General features: G+C 40.2%; 1 protein-coding gene across 2 annotated transcripts in view; it reads right to left on the reverse strand.

The window, feature by feature from the left end:
- Positions 1–18,238, reverse strand: part of TRANK1 (tetratricopeptide repeat and ankyrin repeat containing 1) — an 82,989-nt gene that overhangs the window by 49,617 nt on the left and 15,134 nt on the right. For both annotated transcript variants that reach the window (XM_032783768.2, XM_032783769.2), the window contains 6 exons: positions 14,539–14,689; positions 11,586–11,704; positions 9,864–9,947; positions 4,567–4,705; positions 3,826–3,957; positions 1,899–2,069 (listed from right to left, as the gene is read on the reverse strand). In XM_032783768.2, the coding sequence (XP_032639659.1) occupies positions 1,899–2,069; positions 3,826–3,957; positions 4,567–4,705; positions 9,864–9,947; positions 11,586–11,704; positions 14,539–14,689 (796 nt within the window). The remainder of the gene's footprint in view (positions 1–1,898; positions 2,070–3,825; positions 3,958–4,566; positions 4,706–9,863; positions 9,948–11,585; positions 11,705–14,538; positions 14,690–18,238) is intronic.

Raw genomic sequence — 18,238 nt, forward strand, 5'->3', positions numbered from 1 at the left:
GTTAAAAAAAAAAAAAAAAAAAAAAAAAAAAAAAATAGCTCTACAAATATAAGAGGCCCCATTCCCAAAACTCCACCATATCTACACTGCATGGCCATTGAAACAGGCATGGGAAACTGAAGGGGCAGTATGCATGCTAGTCTATAAAGCAGGTACAGTAGAACACATTTCAAAGATACTCAAGCAGATCAACCTGAAGACATCTGGAATTTCATCTTTGTATTGGTTGAAGTGCTGAAAATAGCTGTAGTGCTACTGGACACCAAATGCTTCTTCTCACAGGATCCTTTCCCTAAATATTCTCCAAGTTTTTCTGTTATAGAAAGCCCAGCTGAGTTGCACTAGTGACTATGTGACCCATTACAGAATACCTAATTTTGCAAATTGGTACTATTTTTTTAAAAAGCAGTCTCTGTAACATAGGATCTAATAATGGGACCTGATAATCAATCTTAGTGGAGAAATGGAATTAGATCCTTTAATTCTCACTTGGCTAATCTGTAATGAGTTTCATCTGAATTTATTTTCTCTCTCATTATCATTTCTCTCTTCTTCTTCTTCCAGCTGGAACATGTACGTGAAAAAAGGAAATGAGGACTAGAAGAGTACAAAAAGATCAGGAGACAAAGTGTAGGGGTTAGGCTATGAATACCAGCAGCAGAACTCATCCTTTCGGTCCTTCTTGCTCCATGGCAGATGGAGGTAACAGGTCAGGATGTTTTCCTTTATTGAAAGGAGAACAGTCAAAAAAGATCCAGTTTTCTTTCCAGTTGCTAACGTTATGGAATGGTAGGGTACTGCTCTAGAGTGTTAGATCCTAATCAGATATGATTTTTGTTTTATTAATTTTATACTGTAATTATGTGTGTCTTCTTCATCCAGACATCTAAGTGAATTTACTTTGGCAGTTCCCAACAGCATTTGAGCCTGTTCACTGATGACAGGTCAAACTGAGTTCCAATCCTGGAAAAATCAGCTACAGAACGGGCTAAAAGAGGCACAATAGCTGCATTTACACATAACAGAGAACAAGAATGAGTCCTTAGTCTCTAGTCTTAGCCTCAGCTTCACAAAATGATCACATAATAACTGGCACAAATGATAAGCCATTGCATCTCATTCCATTGCAATTTTAGGACTATAAAAAATTGAAGGTTATCATTTCTACAGCACCCAGAAGCACAGTGGACACTTTATTATAAACAGGAAGACATGACCCAAAAGAGTTTTTACAACTATTTAAGCACATATGTAACTTTAAGCAGATGAGTAGTCTCACTGATGCTCAAAGCTAAGCACATAAGTGTTTCCCAGGACTGGGAACTGTTTTTTGCATAGGAGGCAATGAGAGGGGCTGACTAACATTAGAGAGGGGAAGGAATGTGAAACAAACAACAGTTGCAGCAATAATTCAGTTTGGACGTAAACAACTTGGTGGTAGAATTTTTTTTTTTTTTTTTTAATAAAAACCACGATGCTAGGATTCATCACAGAAGCAGCAAGACTTAAGGAGGAATCTGTATGAGGCCAAAGTAATAATTCAGCAGGTCAAGGCTAAAGGGGCATTCTGTGCATCAAAGGCAGTTGAAAATAAAACACAGAGGTGGCTGTGGGAGAAGCAGACAACAGGGCATCAAAAAGGCATCACCAGCAGAGCGGAGAGGCTTCAGGACGGTGCAGTAAGAAGTTGGAAATGTCAGCGGGGGCCTTTGCAGACATGGACAAGATGTCTAACTTGATGCAGAGGACAAAAGGGAGGAAGGGTGACAAAAATAGCACACTTTGATATACTTCCACCAGAGAAGAACCCTATAAAAACTTACCTATTACAACCTATGAGAAGTGTAACATATCTGTACATGAAGAATGTCATTTAAAATGAGGAAAGCAATCAGTACCTGGTGATTCCTTAGAGGAAGCAGCATGTCTTGCTAAGTGACTGTTGATTATATCTACTGCCTTGAAGTTTTTGTTTTTTTTCAAGATATCTGCGGCACACCTTGCTTGTGTGTCTGGAATAGTGGGGTCCACCCCAGCATTTAGGAGCATCTGCACATTTTCTGTCTGACCTGAAACATAAAATAAATACAGTAGAGAGTTAGCACTATCCTCTTGTCCAGAATGAAAGAAAAATCACTGCCATGGTTTCAAATGTTTTTAACTAAAGAAAGAACAGCTCAATTTTATAGAAGCTGTTATACTTGGAGTTGGTCCTTAGAGAAAACAATGCATTTTATCAGTTTGTTTTGGGGATTTGGGGGGGATGTATTTTTGATGTTGGGTTTTATGTTTTTGGGGGTTTTTTTGGTTTGGTGGGTTGGCTGGTGAAAGAGGAAAGCGTGTTCAAAAGTATCTAAGGTACTTAGCATGAAACCATAGCTAGTCACTAGGGTTTTTTTCGTATCAGGAGTGGCATAAAAATATGATTACCTAATAACAAGCCTTGTCGCATACATTATCTCCATTTTGATAAATATGACAGTACTACCACTCTCTTCAATGGAAGTTAGTATCCTAATATAACTGCCTCTAAAACACTGCAGAACACACACAATTGGCCAAACCCCAAAATATATATTCTGATTTGATGCTTGACACAATATCTTTAATATACCACAAGGCCCTATACTCCTGTCTCACTTTGTCACATTCCATTATGATAGGCATTGTGCAACCCTGATAGAAGGAGATGTACTCTCTTTGCCTCAAACAGCTGAACACGTGCTATATATCATAGTCAAAGAACAGTGAGGAGGAGCACTGGAGAATCAAAGGACCAGCCAGGCAAGTGAAAGGAGCATAAAATGATTGCTAGGAAAGCTGCATCAGATTATTTCCACTTTCCTCGGACACAACTGCAAGTTTAACAACTTGAATCGCTGTACGTGTCGCACTTGCTAGAATACCAGGCAAAACTTGGAGAAGAAAAGGATGGGAAGAAGTGAGACACCTTGGCACACACAACACAGTTCTCTTGCTTTTATATACATGTGCCTTGCCATTCATGTTATTTTAACTGAGTTTTGTCAGCAAGATGGCTCTGAAATGTCTTCCATTATCTGCTTTGCAAGAACTGTGCTTGCTGTGCAACAGATGGAATAGCTGTGAGAGAAGAAATGTGACTCCTTTACGGCAAAACTAAATTAAATAGTATGAATGAGACTCACACAGGGAGGCCCCAGAATGCCATTGTGTTTAATGAACAAAAAGCCTAGGGTAACTTCAGGACTGATGCTTACTTCATGTCTCCACCCAGTGGATTTATTAGGAAATGCAAATAAAAAGCAAACTAGGTTTCTATAGTTATAAGATAAAAGCATCCACAGAGATGGCAGGGCTATTTGACCCCCACAAGAATGCTCAAGAAAAGCAGCTCTCTAAAGTTTACATGTCTAAGCCAAGATACACTGCTACTGACATCAAGGGAAGTTTTTATCTGGTAATCCTCTGCAAGTGAGAAAAAACACAGACTAGTCTGAGGCCTAATTTTCTTTTAATTTCTGAGAGCAACAATACATAAATGGATCAAGAAAAATATAAATACGTTGCAGCAAGTTGTGGCTAAATCTTAATCCACCAACTAAAATAAAGACTTTACACAGAATAACTATGCAAAATGACAAAAATTGTCCACCAAAGCAGTGCCCTATAATTTTTTAAGTTCTGCTATATTTGCTATAGTTATAAATGCACATTGAGCCTGCAAGTCTTTTGTCATTCTCCTTCTTTGCATGAAATAAAGAATATCAATGTTTGGAGTTTTTTTCTTTCGCCATAAAAAACAAAAGCCCATGCTGATGAAAAAGTCCTTTTTGAATTACATACGTTTCATAGGATATCCACTGGAATGAGAGGCCACAACATGCAAGACTGTGCAACCATCCTGGTCTTGCTGGTTGATCCTACCCTTCAAGTCTGGTATCTCATCTAGTAGCCATGTGAAAAGATGGTTCCCTTCTGAAATGATTATAAATTAAAACCACGTGTTATTAAACAGCACACTTTGTCCTGTTAGGACAGGATAGGGGGAAGTATTATTGCTCCCACGCACCCCTGCCAAAGATGGGCAGACAAGCTATCAAAGACTTTCTCTTTAAAAGTTAAGGGTGACAGAGGAAAGTATAGTGTAAAATACCAAGCAACAAATGGTGACAAGTGCCAGCTGCATTGTTGGAGATAAACAACCAAATTTTGCCCTAACACGTGCAGCTCTGAATTTGGCCCGTAAATTTTAAACATGTACCCTGATCCCCAGACAGGTTTCTCAGAGTTGACACATTCAGGGTCTGAGATGGTCACATCACTTACACTTCAGGGTTGAATCAAAGAAGAGAGGGTCATTATTAAGCTCACAGGACTCCCAGGTACACATGAACTGGACACACAGTTCAAGTAATTACTCTTTTAAAAAAAAAAAAAAAAAAAAAAAAAAAGAAGACTAAAGCTATGGAAGATTATTTTGGATTTGAGCTTACTTTAGATTGTTAAATGAGAGCTTTATCTGCAAATTCTCTGCAGGTTGACTACAGTCGCTTTTGTTTTATGCTGACATGGGATGCCACTCACTTGCTTTGATACAGAGGTTGATGACTGCATGAAGTGGGTACGCTCCAATGCTCCCAACATTTGCTCCAATGGTGATCAGCCACTCCACCAACTCTGGTACCCTCTCCATTCTCTCATAATGACCAAACAGGACATATTTCTGATAACAAAGAAATAGAGAGAGATATTATTTTACGTATGTGAAAGAAATCATCTTTTTAGTCTTGTTACCTTTTCAGCTCAGGCAAAGTTTTGACTACTTGGGAATTCAGTGTTACAAAGGCAAAGCAAATGAATAAATATTGGCCACTTGCCTTATCCAATATTAAATTTAATTACACATATTTGTATTACAGCAGCAACTAGAGCCCCAGACCAGGTTCAGGGATCTGTTCTGCTCCAACTCTGCCACAAAGAGCTCTCAAGCCAAAAGAATTCTGATTTGCAAGAGTTACTGTATGTGCAAAATCCAAAGTGAAAATACTATATACACCTGCAAAAATAAAAGCAGCACTGAAAACTCCAGCAGAAAAAGGCACTTTTCCCTCTTATTTTGTCCAAAGGAAAACAACATTTGGGAATTTTCCATCTTGATTTTTTTTTTTTATACTCTTCCACATATACCAAAATTCCATGGGACAATTTCAGGACCAAAAATTGGTAGTATTAGAGTTAGATTAAACTTAACACTGTGTACTTTCAGTCCTCTGGTGTCCATGTCTTGTCACGGTGAAACAGCTTTCGTGCTCTAATGATCTCCAGGGGCTTTTTGCTCTTAGTAGGTTCATGTCGGATTGGTCTGTGGGGAAGGGGCCAAACAAAACAGATACCCTGGTTCCCCAGGTTGGGAGTTAAGCACACAGCTAACAATCCTGTTTCATAAAAAACAAAATACATTACGGATAAAGCGATGGAGAACTGTATGTGATAGCCTTCAGGAGTCAATGAACCGTATGACTGTCAGTGGTCAAAGCCGAAAGGAAGCCACTGGCATGAAGACTGAAGTGCTCAACACCAAGACAAAAACCAAACTTGGTTTTTGGAACGTACAGACAATGTACGAAGCAGGGGATCTAGCTCAGGTCACAGCAGAGATGAGATGCTACAGCTTACACATTCTGAGTGTCAGCGAGAGTAGATAGATGGGATCAGGAAGATTAACAGCAGCCTCAGAAGAAACTCTGCGGTTTTCAGGACGGGATGATGGACAACACCATGAAGGTGTTGCCATCCTTTTGAAGAAGGGAGCAGAGCATTCCCTGCTTGAATGGAAATCCATCAGCAGCAGACTTATTACGTTTCCGTTTCAGTCTGGCTCTCACAATATCACCCTGATTCAGTGTTATGACAGTGACGAAGAAATAAAGGACAAATTCTACCTTACTCTCTAACTCCGCCTATAGTGTATCACGCCATGACCTAACTATTGTCATCGGAGACCTGAATGCCAAGGTCAGTAAGGACAACACAAACAACGAAAAAGCAATGGGAATACATGAGTGTGGCACTACGAATGAAAATGGAGAAAGGCTTGTTGATTTCTGTAATATGAATGACCTAGTCATCGGCGGTACCCTATTTAAACCGTGAAATTCACAAGCTGACACTGTGTTCTCAAATGGCAGAGATAAGAACCAGATTGACCATATCATGATCAATGGCAAATGGAGATACTCACTGACAGATGTGAAAAGTGAGAAGGGGTGCAGCTGTTGGCAGTGACCAGCACCTTGTGACAGCCTCCATCAAGCTAAAACTGAGAAGTGTGGGTCCACCAAACAAGGGACATAGATGTTATGATATTGACAAGCTAAAGTTCCTCAAAATACAGAAAGCCTTCGTTCTGCAGTTAAAGAACAGGTTTCAAGCACTTGCAGACCTTGATGAAGAGGAGGGGAATGCAGATGAGGAGATCAACAAGAAGTGGGACAAAGTAACAGCAATTTATAAACACAGCAGTGAAGCCTGTCTAGGCTACTGGCAAAAGAGAAGGAATGAAGGAGTGGATTACACCCAGCACATGGAATGCCACAGAAACCAGACAAGCCCTGAAGAAAAAAGTTTTAGACACAAAATCCCAGAAGCTAAAGGACAAATACCAATAGCAGTATAGCAAGGCACACTGGAAGGTCAAATGCTTTGTGAGAGCAGACAAACAGCATTATATTGATAACCTGGCAACACAAGCAGAGGATGCAGCTGCTTGTGGTGAACAAGGAACCGTCTACAAAATGACACAGCTTATCAGTGGTAAATGGCAGACACCAACAAGCACTCTCATCAGGAACAAACAAGGACACCTACTAACAACCAAAAAAGATCAAGAAATGCACTGAGAAACCAAAAAAGAACAAGAAATGGACACAGCATTTCAAAGAATTGCTGAACAGGAGCCACCTAAAGAGGAAGGAAATATCCAGGAGGCAGAAGAAGATCTTGATATCAACACAGACACCCCAACTAAGGAAGAGATCATTCAAGCCATCAAATCCTTAAAAACAGGAAAGTTCCTAGCAAGGACAAACTTGAATGCAGAATTGTTCAAGGTAAATCCTAAATTAGTAGCATCTATCCTGGCACCTCTATTTACATCAGTCTGGAAAAGGGAAAAAGTGCCAGATGAGTGGACCAATGGGGCTACAGCGAAGATACCGAAGAAAGAAACTCTCGGTGTCTGTAATAACTGGCGTGGTATCACACTTTTATTTGTGCCAAGCGAAGTATTGTGCAAGATTATAGTCCAGGGTATATCAGAGGCAGCTGATACCATTCTGAGAAAAGAGCAAGCTGGTTTTCGGAAAGGGCTTGGATGCACAGACCAGATCTTCACTCTACGAACCATAACAGAACAGTGCTTAGAATGGCAACGGCAACTCTACATAGGTTTCATAGACTTTGAGAAGGCTTTTGATAGCATTCACAGGACCAGCCTATGGCACATTCTGCAGGCACATGGAATTCCTTTCTGTTAACCAATGTCATCAAAAGCTTCTATTTCAACTTTACATGCAGTGTTGATCACAGCGAGCTCAGTTTTGAAGTCAAAACAGGAGTACAACAGGGGTGTGTCATGTCTGCAATCCTCTTCAACACTGCCATCAACTGGGTAATGCACCACACAACAGAAGACATGCCAAGAGGCATTAAATGGATACTCTTCTCATCTCTTGAAGACCCGGACTTCGCAGATGATGTCGCTCTCCTATCACATACCCAACACCACATACAAAAAAAAACACAACTTGACCCAATGCATTCAGACAGCAAATCAGTACTGAAAATCGACCGCAATAAGACAGATACCATGACCTTTAATATTGCCTCACCAGCACCAGTACGGATAGAGGATTATGTTCTCACCAATGTAGAAACATTCACATATACTTTGGCAGCACCATCAGCCAGGACAGTGGAACAAGTCAGAACATCCGGAACAAAAATCAGTACACCCAGGAACACCTTCAGGAGCTTAAACACAGTCTGGAAATCATCAAACTACAACACCAAAACCAAACTCAAGATTTATCAGAGCTGCATACTTTCAACACTACTTTATAGTGCAGAATGCTGGGGAATGACAAAGTATGACATGTCTAATTCCATATAACCTGCCTCAGAAAAATCCTCCATATCTTTTGGCCCACAACAATCTCAAACCAAGATCTGTTGACACAGTGCAGCCAAGAAGATCTGAGCACCATCATTGCCAGGGGATGGATTAGTCACGTGCTTCGGACAGAAACCGATTCCATCACCAGAGTAGCAATAAGATGGAGACCTGAAGGCAGGCGAAAACGAGGCTGCCCGAAAACAGCATAATGAATTGCTGTGGAAGCCGAGCTGAAAAACCTAGGGCACAGCTAGGGAACCACTGAAAGACTTGCCAGAAACAAACAGGAGTGGAGGAGCTTTGTTGCTGCCCTAAACGCCAGAGGCGTAATAGGAACATGACGATTTCATAATGATGATCATGCTAGTAAGGAACACAGCCTTATAAGGTTTTTACCAGCATCTCTCTATCTGTAGGCTTCAGTTCGTCCATCTTCGAAGTATGGCTCCTAGATCATGGGCCTTTTATAAAAGTCCTCTAATCCATTCACATTAAACAGAGATAATTTTTTTCCTTGGCAACTAAAAGCTACGATTAGCTGATGTGGTTAAACATCTTTACATTTAGTTTTGTCTTCCCTTCCTTCTCAGGGCTTCTCCTCTTCCCTGCACCATCCATGGAACAGCTTTCCACTAATGTGAGTAAAAAACAGCCCCAGTTTCAAGGATGTACAGTAAAAATACTAACTGTGCTGTTGAATTACAGGATATGTGGCAGTCTGTCACATTCCATCAGATATACTCTACTACAGGGTTAAACTTTTAGCCGGTAAATGTAACTGTACAGAGCTTACTTTATAGTCCCCAACCTATGTATTTTCTTATACTTTTCAATATCTGAATTCAAATCACTGAAGATGAGGCATTTAACAGCAGTACAAAGAGAACCTTAAGCATAAGCTCACTGTAAAAACTCACATCAACAGCAGCTTCAGTACAATTCCACAGCAGAAGGTTTTTAATCCTCTCTTTTAACACCATATTGCACAATTTGTACACAACAGCTAGATGAGACATAAGTGATCTGATTTAGGGTTAAAAAAAAAAAAAAAAAACCAGAAAACCTATGGATGGCTAGTTTCATAATTCAAAACAGATTCTGTAGTCCCTGCTTTGCCTTTGCAATTGCAACTCATTGGATTAGTCCCTGTCATATGACAGGGGATGTTAAACTATGCCCTCTTGTGGTTTCTTTCAAACTGAGATAACCTATGGACAGTGTCTGATCCTGCACTGCTGAAGAAAATGGGAAAGTGGTCATTAAAGTCAACGAAAACAGGATCAGGACTGCAGAGTTTGTAGACAGAGACCTTCCCTGCTGCGATAAAGCTTTGAAAGGCCTCAAATGCAGCAGAATCTGTGAGATTTCACCAGGAAGGGAACAGCAAATCTATGGATATGTCATCTGAGGGTAAAGGCAGCTGCCACACTCTCACAACTGATTTAGCAACTTGATTGTATAGTGCTGGTTACCAAAGCTGATACAAACAAGACTCTTATTTTTTGTTACAGAATTGGTGTATTCTACAGCTCATTGAAAAAATTCTAACAAATGTTTTGACCCGCACTGATGACATATTTTTACAAACTGTTTGTTTAATCTGTGCTCACTCTTATTCACGGAATATTAAGTCATTCAGTAAAATGACTGTGAAAAAAAGAAAAAGACAGTCATCTTGTTAAACAAAATACATGCGACAGCACTGTACCTCAAAAAGATCCTTCAGTGATAAATGAGTGACACTCAGATTTCTCGGCAACTTGCCTCTCTCAGCTGCCACCAACATCAAGGACTAGGAAAAACAAATATTTATGAGCCTACAAGCATTCAGATACTAATTTTAAATGTTGTTTGTTTAAATGCATCAACATTTAAAGGGAAAAATCTGACTAGTGCTCTCTACAGATATAATTTTTTATTACTATCGTTTGTGATGACCTATCAGATTCTTAAAACACTAAAGCTTCCTTTTTCTTCTCATTCATTAAATCCTTTGCCAAATCAAACACTTTTCCCCACCTGAACTTCTCATCAGGCACAAGTCACTACAGGCTGCAGCATTTGCCATGGTGTTTATGCTCCAGCATCTTCAGTGTCAAAAGCATCTCTCCGGCAACATGTGTTTGCTTAAGATTCAGCTGGTGCTCTGAAGCAGGAAACAGTGCTACTTAGACCTCAGTGCAGTGTTTCTCAAACTGGGGTCGCCACTTGCATAGGGAAATCCCCTGGCGGGCCAGGCCAGTTTGTTTACCTGCCCCGTCCACAGGTTCGGCCGATCGTGGCTACCACTGGCTGCGGTTCACCACTGCAAGTCAATGGGGGCTGCTGGAAGCAGTGACCAGTTTGTCTCTCAGCCCACACCGCTTCCAGCAGCTCCCATTGGCCTGGAGCAGCGAACCACAGCCAGTGGGAACCGTGATCAGCTGGAACTGCGGACGGAGCAGGTAAACAAACCGGCCCGGCCCACCAGGGGCTTTCCCTACACAAATGGCGACCATAGTTTGAGAAAACACTGCCTCAGTGGTTCAGAAGCCAAATTAGAGATCAACATTACCCAAAAGAGCCATGGTAGTGTGACTTCATTGTTTCATTTACTATAGTGCTATATATTCATATTTAAGCAGTATGACAGGGGAAATGTTTAGTTTATGTATATCATTTTCACAGCAAAATGACTGACCAAGTATTATTCTTGTATCAACTACAATTGCTTAACAACATAGCAAAAGCATCCTGACTGGTTAATAATTAAATTACACAGTGTTTTAATATCGTGCTGCCAAGAGCCACAGAACACACACATTAAAGAGCCACTAGCAGCTCACAAGCCTCAGTCAGAGTATCACTGCATTACATGATCTGTCTAGATGGTTATTACATCATTCAGAATTAAAAGTACCACCATCAACTTCAAATCTGGTCAGTTAACAAAAGTGAGAATTAAATTAATTTCAGACACTACACACCTGCTAGTGAGTTTTCTAGCTAGTTTTTGTGGTTTAGCAATCATATATATTCCTATTTTTGTTCTCCACTTCTCTGTTGCTGGGTTAAAGACCCACACAGATCAGAAGACTGGCTGGTCATACCAAAGAAACAGTAAAACAGACCATAAATGCAAACTAAGATAAGTATTTTTTTCTCTAATTTCTTTCAATTACAGTCATTTGAAGTGTCTTGTAACCACAATAAGCAAAAAGAAACATAAGTCTTTGAAGTTGACTGTGTACCTTTCAAAAGGGAAAGAATTTTAGAAAACTATTTTCTACTCAGTTTCTCTTTTTTCTAATTCTAAAAATCAAGACATTTGCACAGGGGAACAATAATTTCAGATTTAAAAAGCAATTTAAGAAAATTCAAAGCTTATTATTGAAAAAATACGAAAAAATAAGCAGATTAACTAATATTCCTGATACAGCAATAAACTTACCTGCCATATTCCTTTCTTGGCTAATTTTTCTATTACCATCTGCCAAACTAATGCATCAAATCTTTGATTCAAAATGTTCTTGAAAATGGAAAGAAAATATGGTGCTATATATTTTTCATCTAAGAAAATAAAAAAAGAAGCTTAAGAAAAGTGGTTAGCATATGCAATTTTTACAAGCTGTGCTCTCCAAGTACAGCAATTCATTTCATACTGTCAATTCTTCAGTAATGATTAATACATTCAAACATTTTAAATTAGAAGATACATTTCACATAACTAATACTAATAAGATGTCTACTCAATTAGTAAGGGTTCATTATTTTAAGGTGCCACAGATTTCATGAACAATGTGAAATTAACCATTTGCTTTTGAAAAATCTCTGAAGCCCAAAAAAATCTAAAACCTTCCACCAGTTTTTCTACTTATGTGTATGAACAGAGAAGTTGATGTAAGTGACTGACTTACTGACTAAAACAGGAATGAGAGTGTACGAAGCAAGTGAGAGAGAGGCACTGCCGGAAACCAGATGGCATGCCCTTGGGCTCTCTCAGGCAAAGCTCATAAACCAGACCACTGAGCAACAGTGGAGGAGGGAATGTAGGATCTTGGGAGAGAGGGTCTGACTCTGCCACAGAAATAAGTAGTTAGTGGGATTGGAGAAGCCAAGTATCCTTTCGCATGTGTTTTTTTTCCCTCTTCCCACTGCTGCCATCACAGGCGTTTCTATCATCTGCTCTGGGAGACTATTCCACAACTTAATACATCTCACTGTAAGTTTTTCCTGATGTTAAGCCGAAAATTCTCTCCTTCTTCATTACTCCGAGCTATTCCTTGATCTGCCTCACTGACAAGGAAAGCTGCATGGGCTGGAAGAAACCAGTATAGCATTATGATTCATCTGGTCTTAAGTTCTAGTCTTGGCTCTTCCCTGACTCTCTGTGGCCTTAGGCAAGACACTTCACCTTTCTGTCTCACCTTCCCCATCTGCAAAATGCTGGGAGGATGGGGAATGTTGTATAAATTAATCAGTTAATGTATGGTGCTTTGAAAATACCATAAAAATGCTAAGTATTATTAAATGATTACTTTGCTCTCTGGTGCTTACATCATTCATATATGTGGAGAATTTATATCCCCACAAGTCCTGCTTGACCAAGATATACATGGTCAGTCCTCTGTATTGTTCTGCTTATACCTCCATATCACCTCCGCTCCATAATTATTAGTAATGTTCATTTATAAATTCTCTTCAGTTTGACACAATTTGTTTGTGTGTGTCACACCAGTACGGTAGAGGACTATTCTCCGGCTCTGTGGTATGACTTGGAGTATCCAGCCCAAAATGGAACAGGTGCTTTGTTACCAGATAAGATTGCAAACTTAAGTCTAATTGGCTGCTCACTGCCACTGCAGGTCTCTTTCAGTATTAATGCTTCCCACTGAGTGAGCATTTCTAATTATTTTTCCCCGGACGTGTTGGCTTACATGTACTATAGACTAATCTCATTTTGAGATTTTCTGCTTATATTTATTTTACTTTCCAGGTCCACTTTTTCTGTCCTGTGTTTGCAAACCAGCCCATTTTTGTAGCAACTGCACATTTCACTGACATGCTGTCATTCCTTCCCCCAGTCATTAATAGAGACGTTAGCTAAGACTGTACCACATTACAATCCATGTTACAACTGTTGAGCATCCATAACTCCAGCTGACGTCAGTGGGAGCTGTGGTTGCTCAGAACCTCAGAAAAATTAGGCCCTAAATCTCCAGACTGCACTTAGTTAAATTCATTGCATATATTGTTAAGCTATAAGGCCCATTAAATTGATGGAAAGATTCCCTTTCAATGGGCTTTGGATCTAAGTCTTTTGGTCAGTTTTTAATACAAATGACAGTATTCGTCCCAAACCATTCTGAATTAAACTTACTGCATTCTTTACATCCACCAATTTTGTAACTCTGTCCAAAAAGGCAAGCAAGTTTGCCTGGGAAGATTTATACTGCTCTCGGTTGTGTTTCCCTTTTAAACATTTTGCGATTGTTCCTCTTGATATCTGTTCTATTATTTTACTAGGGATGGCAGTTAAAGTTAAAAAGTGGCAATTGCCAGGATCAATCTTCTTTCTTTTATTGCAAAATCAGTTCTACATTTGCTTTTTCTCCAGTCTTGTGCTGCCTCCCAGGTTATCCAAGTTTTCTGAGACCCAACCAAACATATTATATTTAGAGCTGGCTAAAACCCACTATCACTTCTCCTCCTTTACCCTCCCACTAAAATAATGGGAATTCCCAACCACTTGAAAACATTTTCCTTCCAATACTGTTATAAATGGACTGATTTTTAAAAAAAAAATCTGCAGAATTATTTTCAGCAATTTTTCCATTTTTTTTAAATCTAACTTTTTTTAAAAAGAAATTTTTATATTTTGAATAAATCCCTCAACGTGGCTGAGGTGACCAATCAAAATCAGCAACAGACTAAAAAAAAATTTGACTAAACTTGGCAAAGGAACAAACTGAACTGTTTTTGTAAACTTTTTCTGTCAAAATTTTTCAATTAGCAGTAATTTAAAAAAAAATTACATGGTTTCATGACGTTTTTCTTCTTCTTCTGCACAACTTTTCAATTTTTAATGAAAAAAATTCAACCAGTTCTAACTGTAACACAACTGGGGCACCTCTGTGTGACAACTCATTCATCTACGTGGCAGTGGTGGTGTTTTGAGAATGTCGATATTCCTCATCTATAAACAGGATTAAGATGATCCATCCCATTTACAGTGGCCACCGTACAGCTATCAGATGTTGTTAATTTTCAAATCTGATCATGGTCGGTAGAAACCAAATTCACTATTCCAGGAAGAATGGCTCAAAATCCTATACACAAGCCCCTCAACTGTCCTGTCCCTATTAAATGAGTCTAAATAAAATACAAGTCTCAATCCAATTTACCGTTAACACTTGTGAAGATTCCAATTATAAAATCAGCAATTTGAGATTGATCCATAGAACCACACAGAAGATTCAAACCACGAGAAAATGTAGTAACTGCATCATGGGTTCTCGACAACTGCAGCAGCGAATAGCCAGATCTATAGTAGCCCTAGTGGGAAAAACACAACAACAACAAAATTGTCATCAAATCTTGTTACTTCTAATTTTAGGAGATTAGAAGCCCATTTCTGAAAGCCCTATGGAAAACTAACAGTAACTTTACAATGGGACTTTTACCCTGAATAAGACTTGCAGGATCTGGTCTAACTACATACAAAGTTATTAACATTTTAAATAGTTGAGAGAATTACTCACATATCTACAGAACAAAGCTGTAAAATATTGTGGGCATCTGAATATGATGTTTTAGTCTCCTGAAGGCCCAATATCTTTTGGAAATTAAATTAAATAATTTTGTAAACAAAAATATTTAGAGATTCTCATTATAAAGTTAAACATCATTTTCTAGTCCCAAATTACTTATCATGCCCCAAAATGTACCTCATGCGTGGTTTGTAATACTACTCTCTCAGCTCATTACACTCAAAGAATTCTGTAAGAATAAATATGCCGTTGGCACTCATTGGTAGGGCCCCGAGAAAAAGCACAGATTTTTTTAAAATAAAATTCACAGCAGTGTCACAGGCCAAATAGTGAATTTCACAAAATATGCATGGGATTCAGTCAGCAAAAGCAACGAGGCATCCGGTGGCACCTTAAGACTAACATATTTATTTGGGCAGAAGCTTTCGTGGGGTAAAAAGCACACTTTTTCAGATGCAATGAAAGGTCACTGCTGCATTCCTTCGCATAAAAATCAACTGCCCAGTTCCCCCCAGAATGCTGAGATTTTTTCCAATAGCAGAGAGGCAGAAGTGGGCATCAGTGCATGCTGGTCTCGTGCTCAGTGCAATTTGCAGCATGTGTTCCAAGGGGCAGTGTAACTGGCTACTGGACCTCGCATAAAATCAGCCACAAGCCATGCCAAACATGAGACTGTTGCACACAGCTATCTGCTATTGCCTCTGCCTCCCCGCTTAGGCTGCAGCCAAGCAGGTTCCAAGCTGCAGTGGTGCTGGCTACCATGCCTTGCATAAAACCGCCCACCAAGTCCCTGTCAAACTACTGCTCTGATATGATGCTGCTGCAGGCTATGAGCCACACCGAGCACAAGACTGCTGGGGGGGGGGGGGAGCAGGGAGGAAGAGAGACTAAACACAGTTCTATGCTCATTTCACAAAAATCGCAATTTTCTCAGGACCTGGCTCATTGAAAATGCTCACCCCTGTATTTCCCATATTATCAATGTCATTAAAGTGTCTAGAAAGAAAGCAGGGAATTCTCAATCAAGACTTGGAAAAATAACCAAAGAACAAGCTATCAAATATATTTCAACCTTCTCACAGTGGAGCAAAACTCTTGAATATCTGCTTATGTCAAGAAGCTAGCACAGGTCTGTCACATCTTACGCGCATTTAACACGCGCGATTTCAGCTTTGCACGGTCGGGAGAAAGAAAAAAAAGCAAAAAACCGGGCGATTCCACCACCGTGAGACACGGATCTGCTGTTCCCACTAAAATACTTGGGGCGGGAGGGGGGGTTAACAGCAACAGCAGTCTTTAGGCCTGTGATAAGGGTCTCCTCTATAGTATCCCTGGACGGTTGATCAAAAAAAAAAAAAAAAAAAAAAAAAAGGTTCAATACTGTGTCTGCCCCGGAGTGAGTGTGAGATGGGAGAATCAAATCTGCTGTTCCCATTACAGTACTCAGTCCCCCGGTGCCGCTCATACTGTGTGCATCTCGCCACGCCGAGTGAGACTCTGCTGTGCCTGTACTGTTTAAAAAGACAGCACATATTTTTCATACTGTATAACATGGCCCCTAAACGCAAAGTACCTACTTCATCTGGTGCTCAACTGAAGAAACAGCGATGTGTTCCAACGCTGGAGGAAAAACTGGCCGTGTTGGACTTATTGAGAGACGGTATGTCCATCGCCAACATGGCGCGTAAATACGGCCGCAACGAATCTAGCATCCATGCCATCAAGATTTGAGAGACAGAAATTCGTCAAGCCATGGCATCAAATGCTCCAGTAACTGCTAAGGTGACAAGCCAAGTGCCTGATAAGACTTTAGTGAAGACTGAAAAGGCATTAAACTTATGGCTGGAAGACATGAACCGTAAACGTGTGCCTATCAATGGCAACATGTTGCGAGAAAAGGCTCTTAGCATCTATGCGCTGTTCAAACCTCCCGCCGAAGAGGGACAGCCTTCTGATAAGAAGGAATTCAAAGCCAGTCAAGGTTGGCTTAACAGTTTTAGGAACTGCTTCAACCTCAAAAACGTGCAGACTACTGGTGAAGCTGCATCTGCAATGAGGACGCAGCAAAAGCCTACTCCAAACAATTAAAGAAAATCAGAGAGGGAAGGGGCTATCTTCCAGAACAAGTTTTTAATGCTGATGAGACTAGGCTCTTCTGGAAAAATATGGCACCCGCACTTACATTTCTAAATTAGAAAGACAAGCCCCTGGCTTCAAAGTAGCTAAAGACCGTGTGACTGTTACTTTGTGGCAATACGGCTGGGCATTTAATAAAGCTGGGCTTGCTTTACAGAGCTGCAAATCCCCGTGCACTAAAAGGCAAGAACAAAAATCTCCTGCCTGTGTTCTGGCAATCAAATAAAAAGGCTTCGGTGATGGCAGCATTATTTCAGGATTGGTTCCACAAGTGTTTCATTCTGGAGGTCAAGCAGTACCTTGAAGGAAAAGGACTTGACTTTAAAGTGTTGCTGATCGTAGACAATGCTCCTGGCCATCCTGCAGCACTCTGGTTTGCGCATAACGATGCTGAAGTCGTCTTTCTCCCCCCCAATACCACCTCCATCCTCTCGACCAAGGCGTCACGAGCTGTTTCAAGGCCACGTACACGAGGGTTTTTCTCATGGATCCTTACCGCTATGGATGCTGATCCCAATGTTAATGTGATGGAGTGTTGTAAGTCCTTTAATATAAGTGATGCAATCAGCAATGTTAAACAGGCAATGGATGCAATCAAGCCTGAAACAGTCAATGCATGTTGGCAAAACCTATGGGAAGACTGAGAGAGTGATTTTAAGGGTTTCTCAACCATTGATAAAGAAGTGCAACTCATTGTTCAGGCGGCCAGGCAAGTGGGTGGTGATGGCTTGGTCGACATTCTCGAGGAAGAAATTGAGGAATTAATTGAGGGCCATAGAGAAAAACATTGACTAACGAAGAGTTAGAGGCACTGATAAAATTGTCTACAGAAGACAACGATGAACAGGAAGAGCCAGAAGCTTGGAATCTTCATAAATTTTCTGAAGTGTTCCAAGCAGCGAAACACTTGAATGATTTAACTTCTGAATACGATCCCTCTATGGCACGAAGCCTCAAAATCACACGTAGTATTACGGATGATTTGAGACCGTACCAAGAAATGTTTGACGAGCTTAAGAGACAACAACGACAGTTGCCAATCACCATGTTTTTACAGAAAAAAAAACCAGCAGCAGCAGAGTCTACAAAATCAACTTCTTGAGCCAAACCAGAACAAACCATTTTGTCTACGACTCGCTCTCCATCACCCAAGCCTGTCCCATCGTCTCCTGGATCGTCATCAAGCCCTGACGACTCA

Source organism: Chelonoidis abingdonii, chromosome 2 (genome assembly GCF_003597395.2).
Source record: "Chelonoidis abingdonii isolate Lonesome George chromosome 2, CheloAbing_2.0, whole genome shotgun sequence".
NCBI lineage: Eukaryota > Metazoa > Chordata > Testudines > Testudinidae > Chelonoidis > Chelonoidis abingdonii.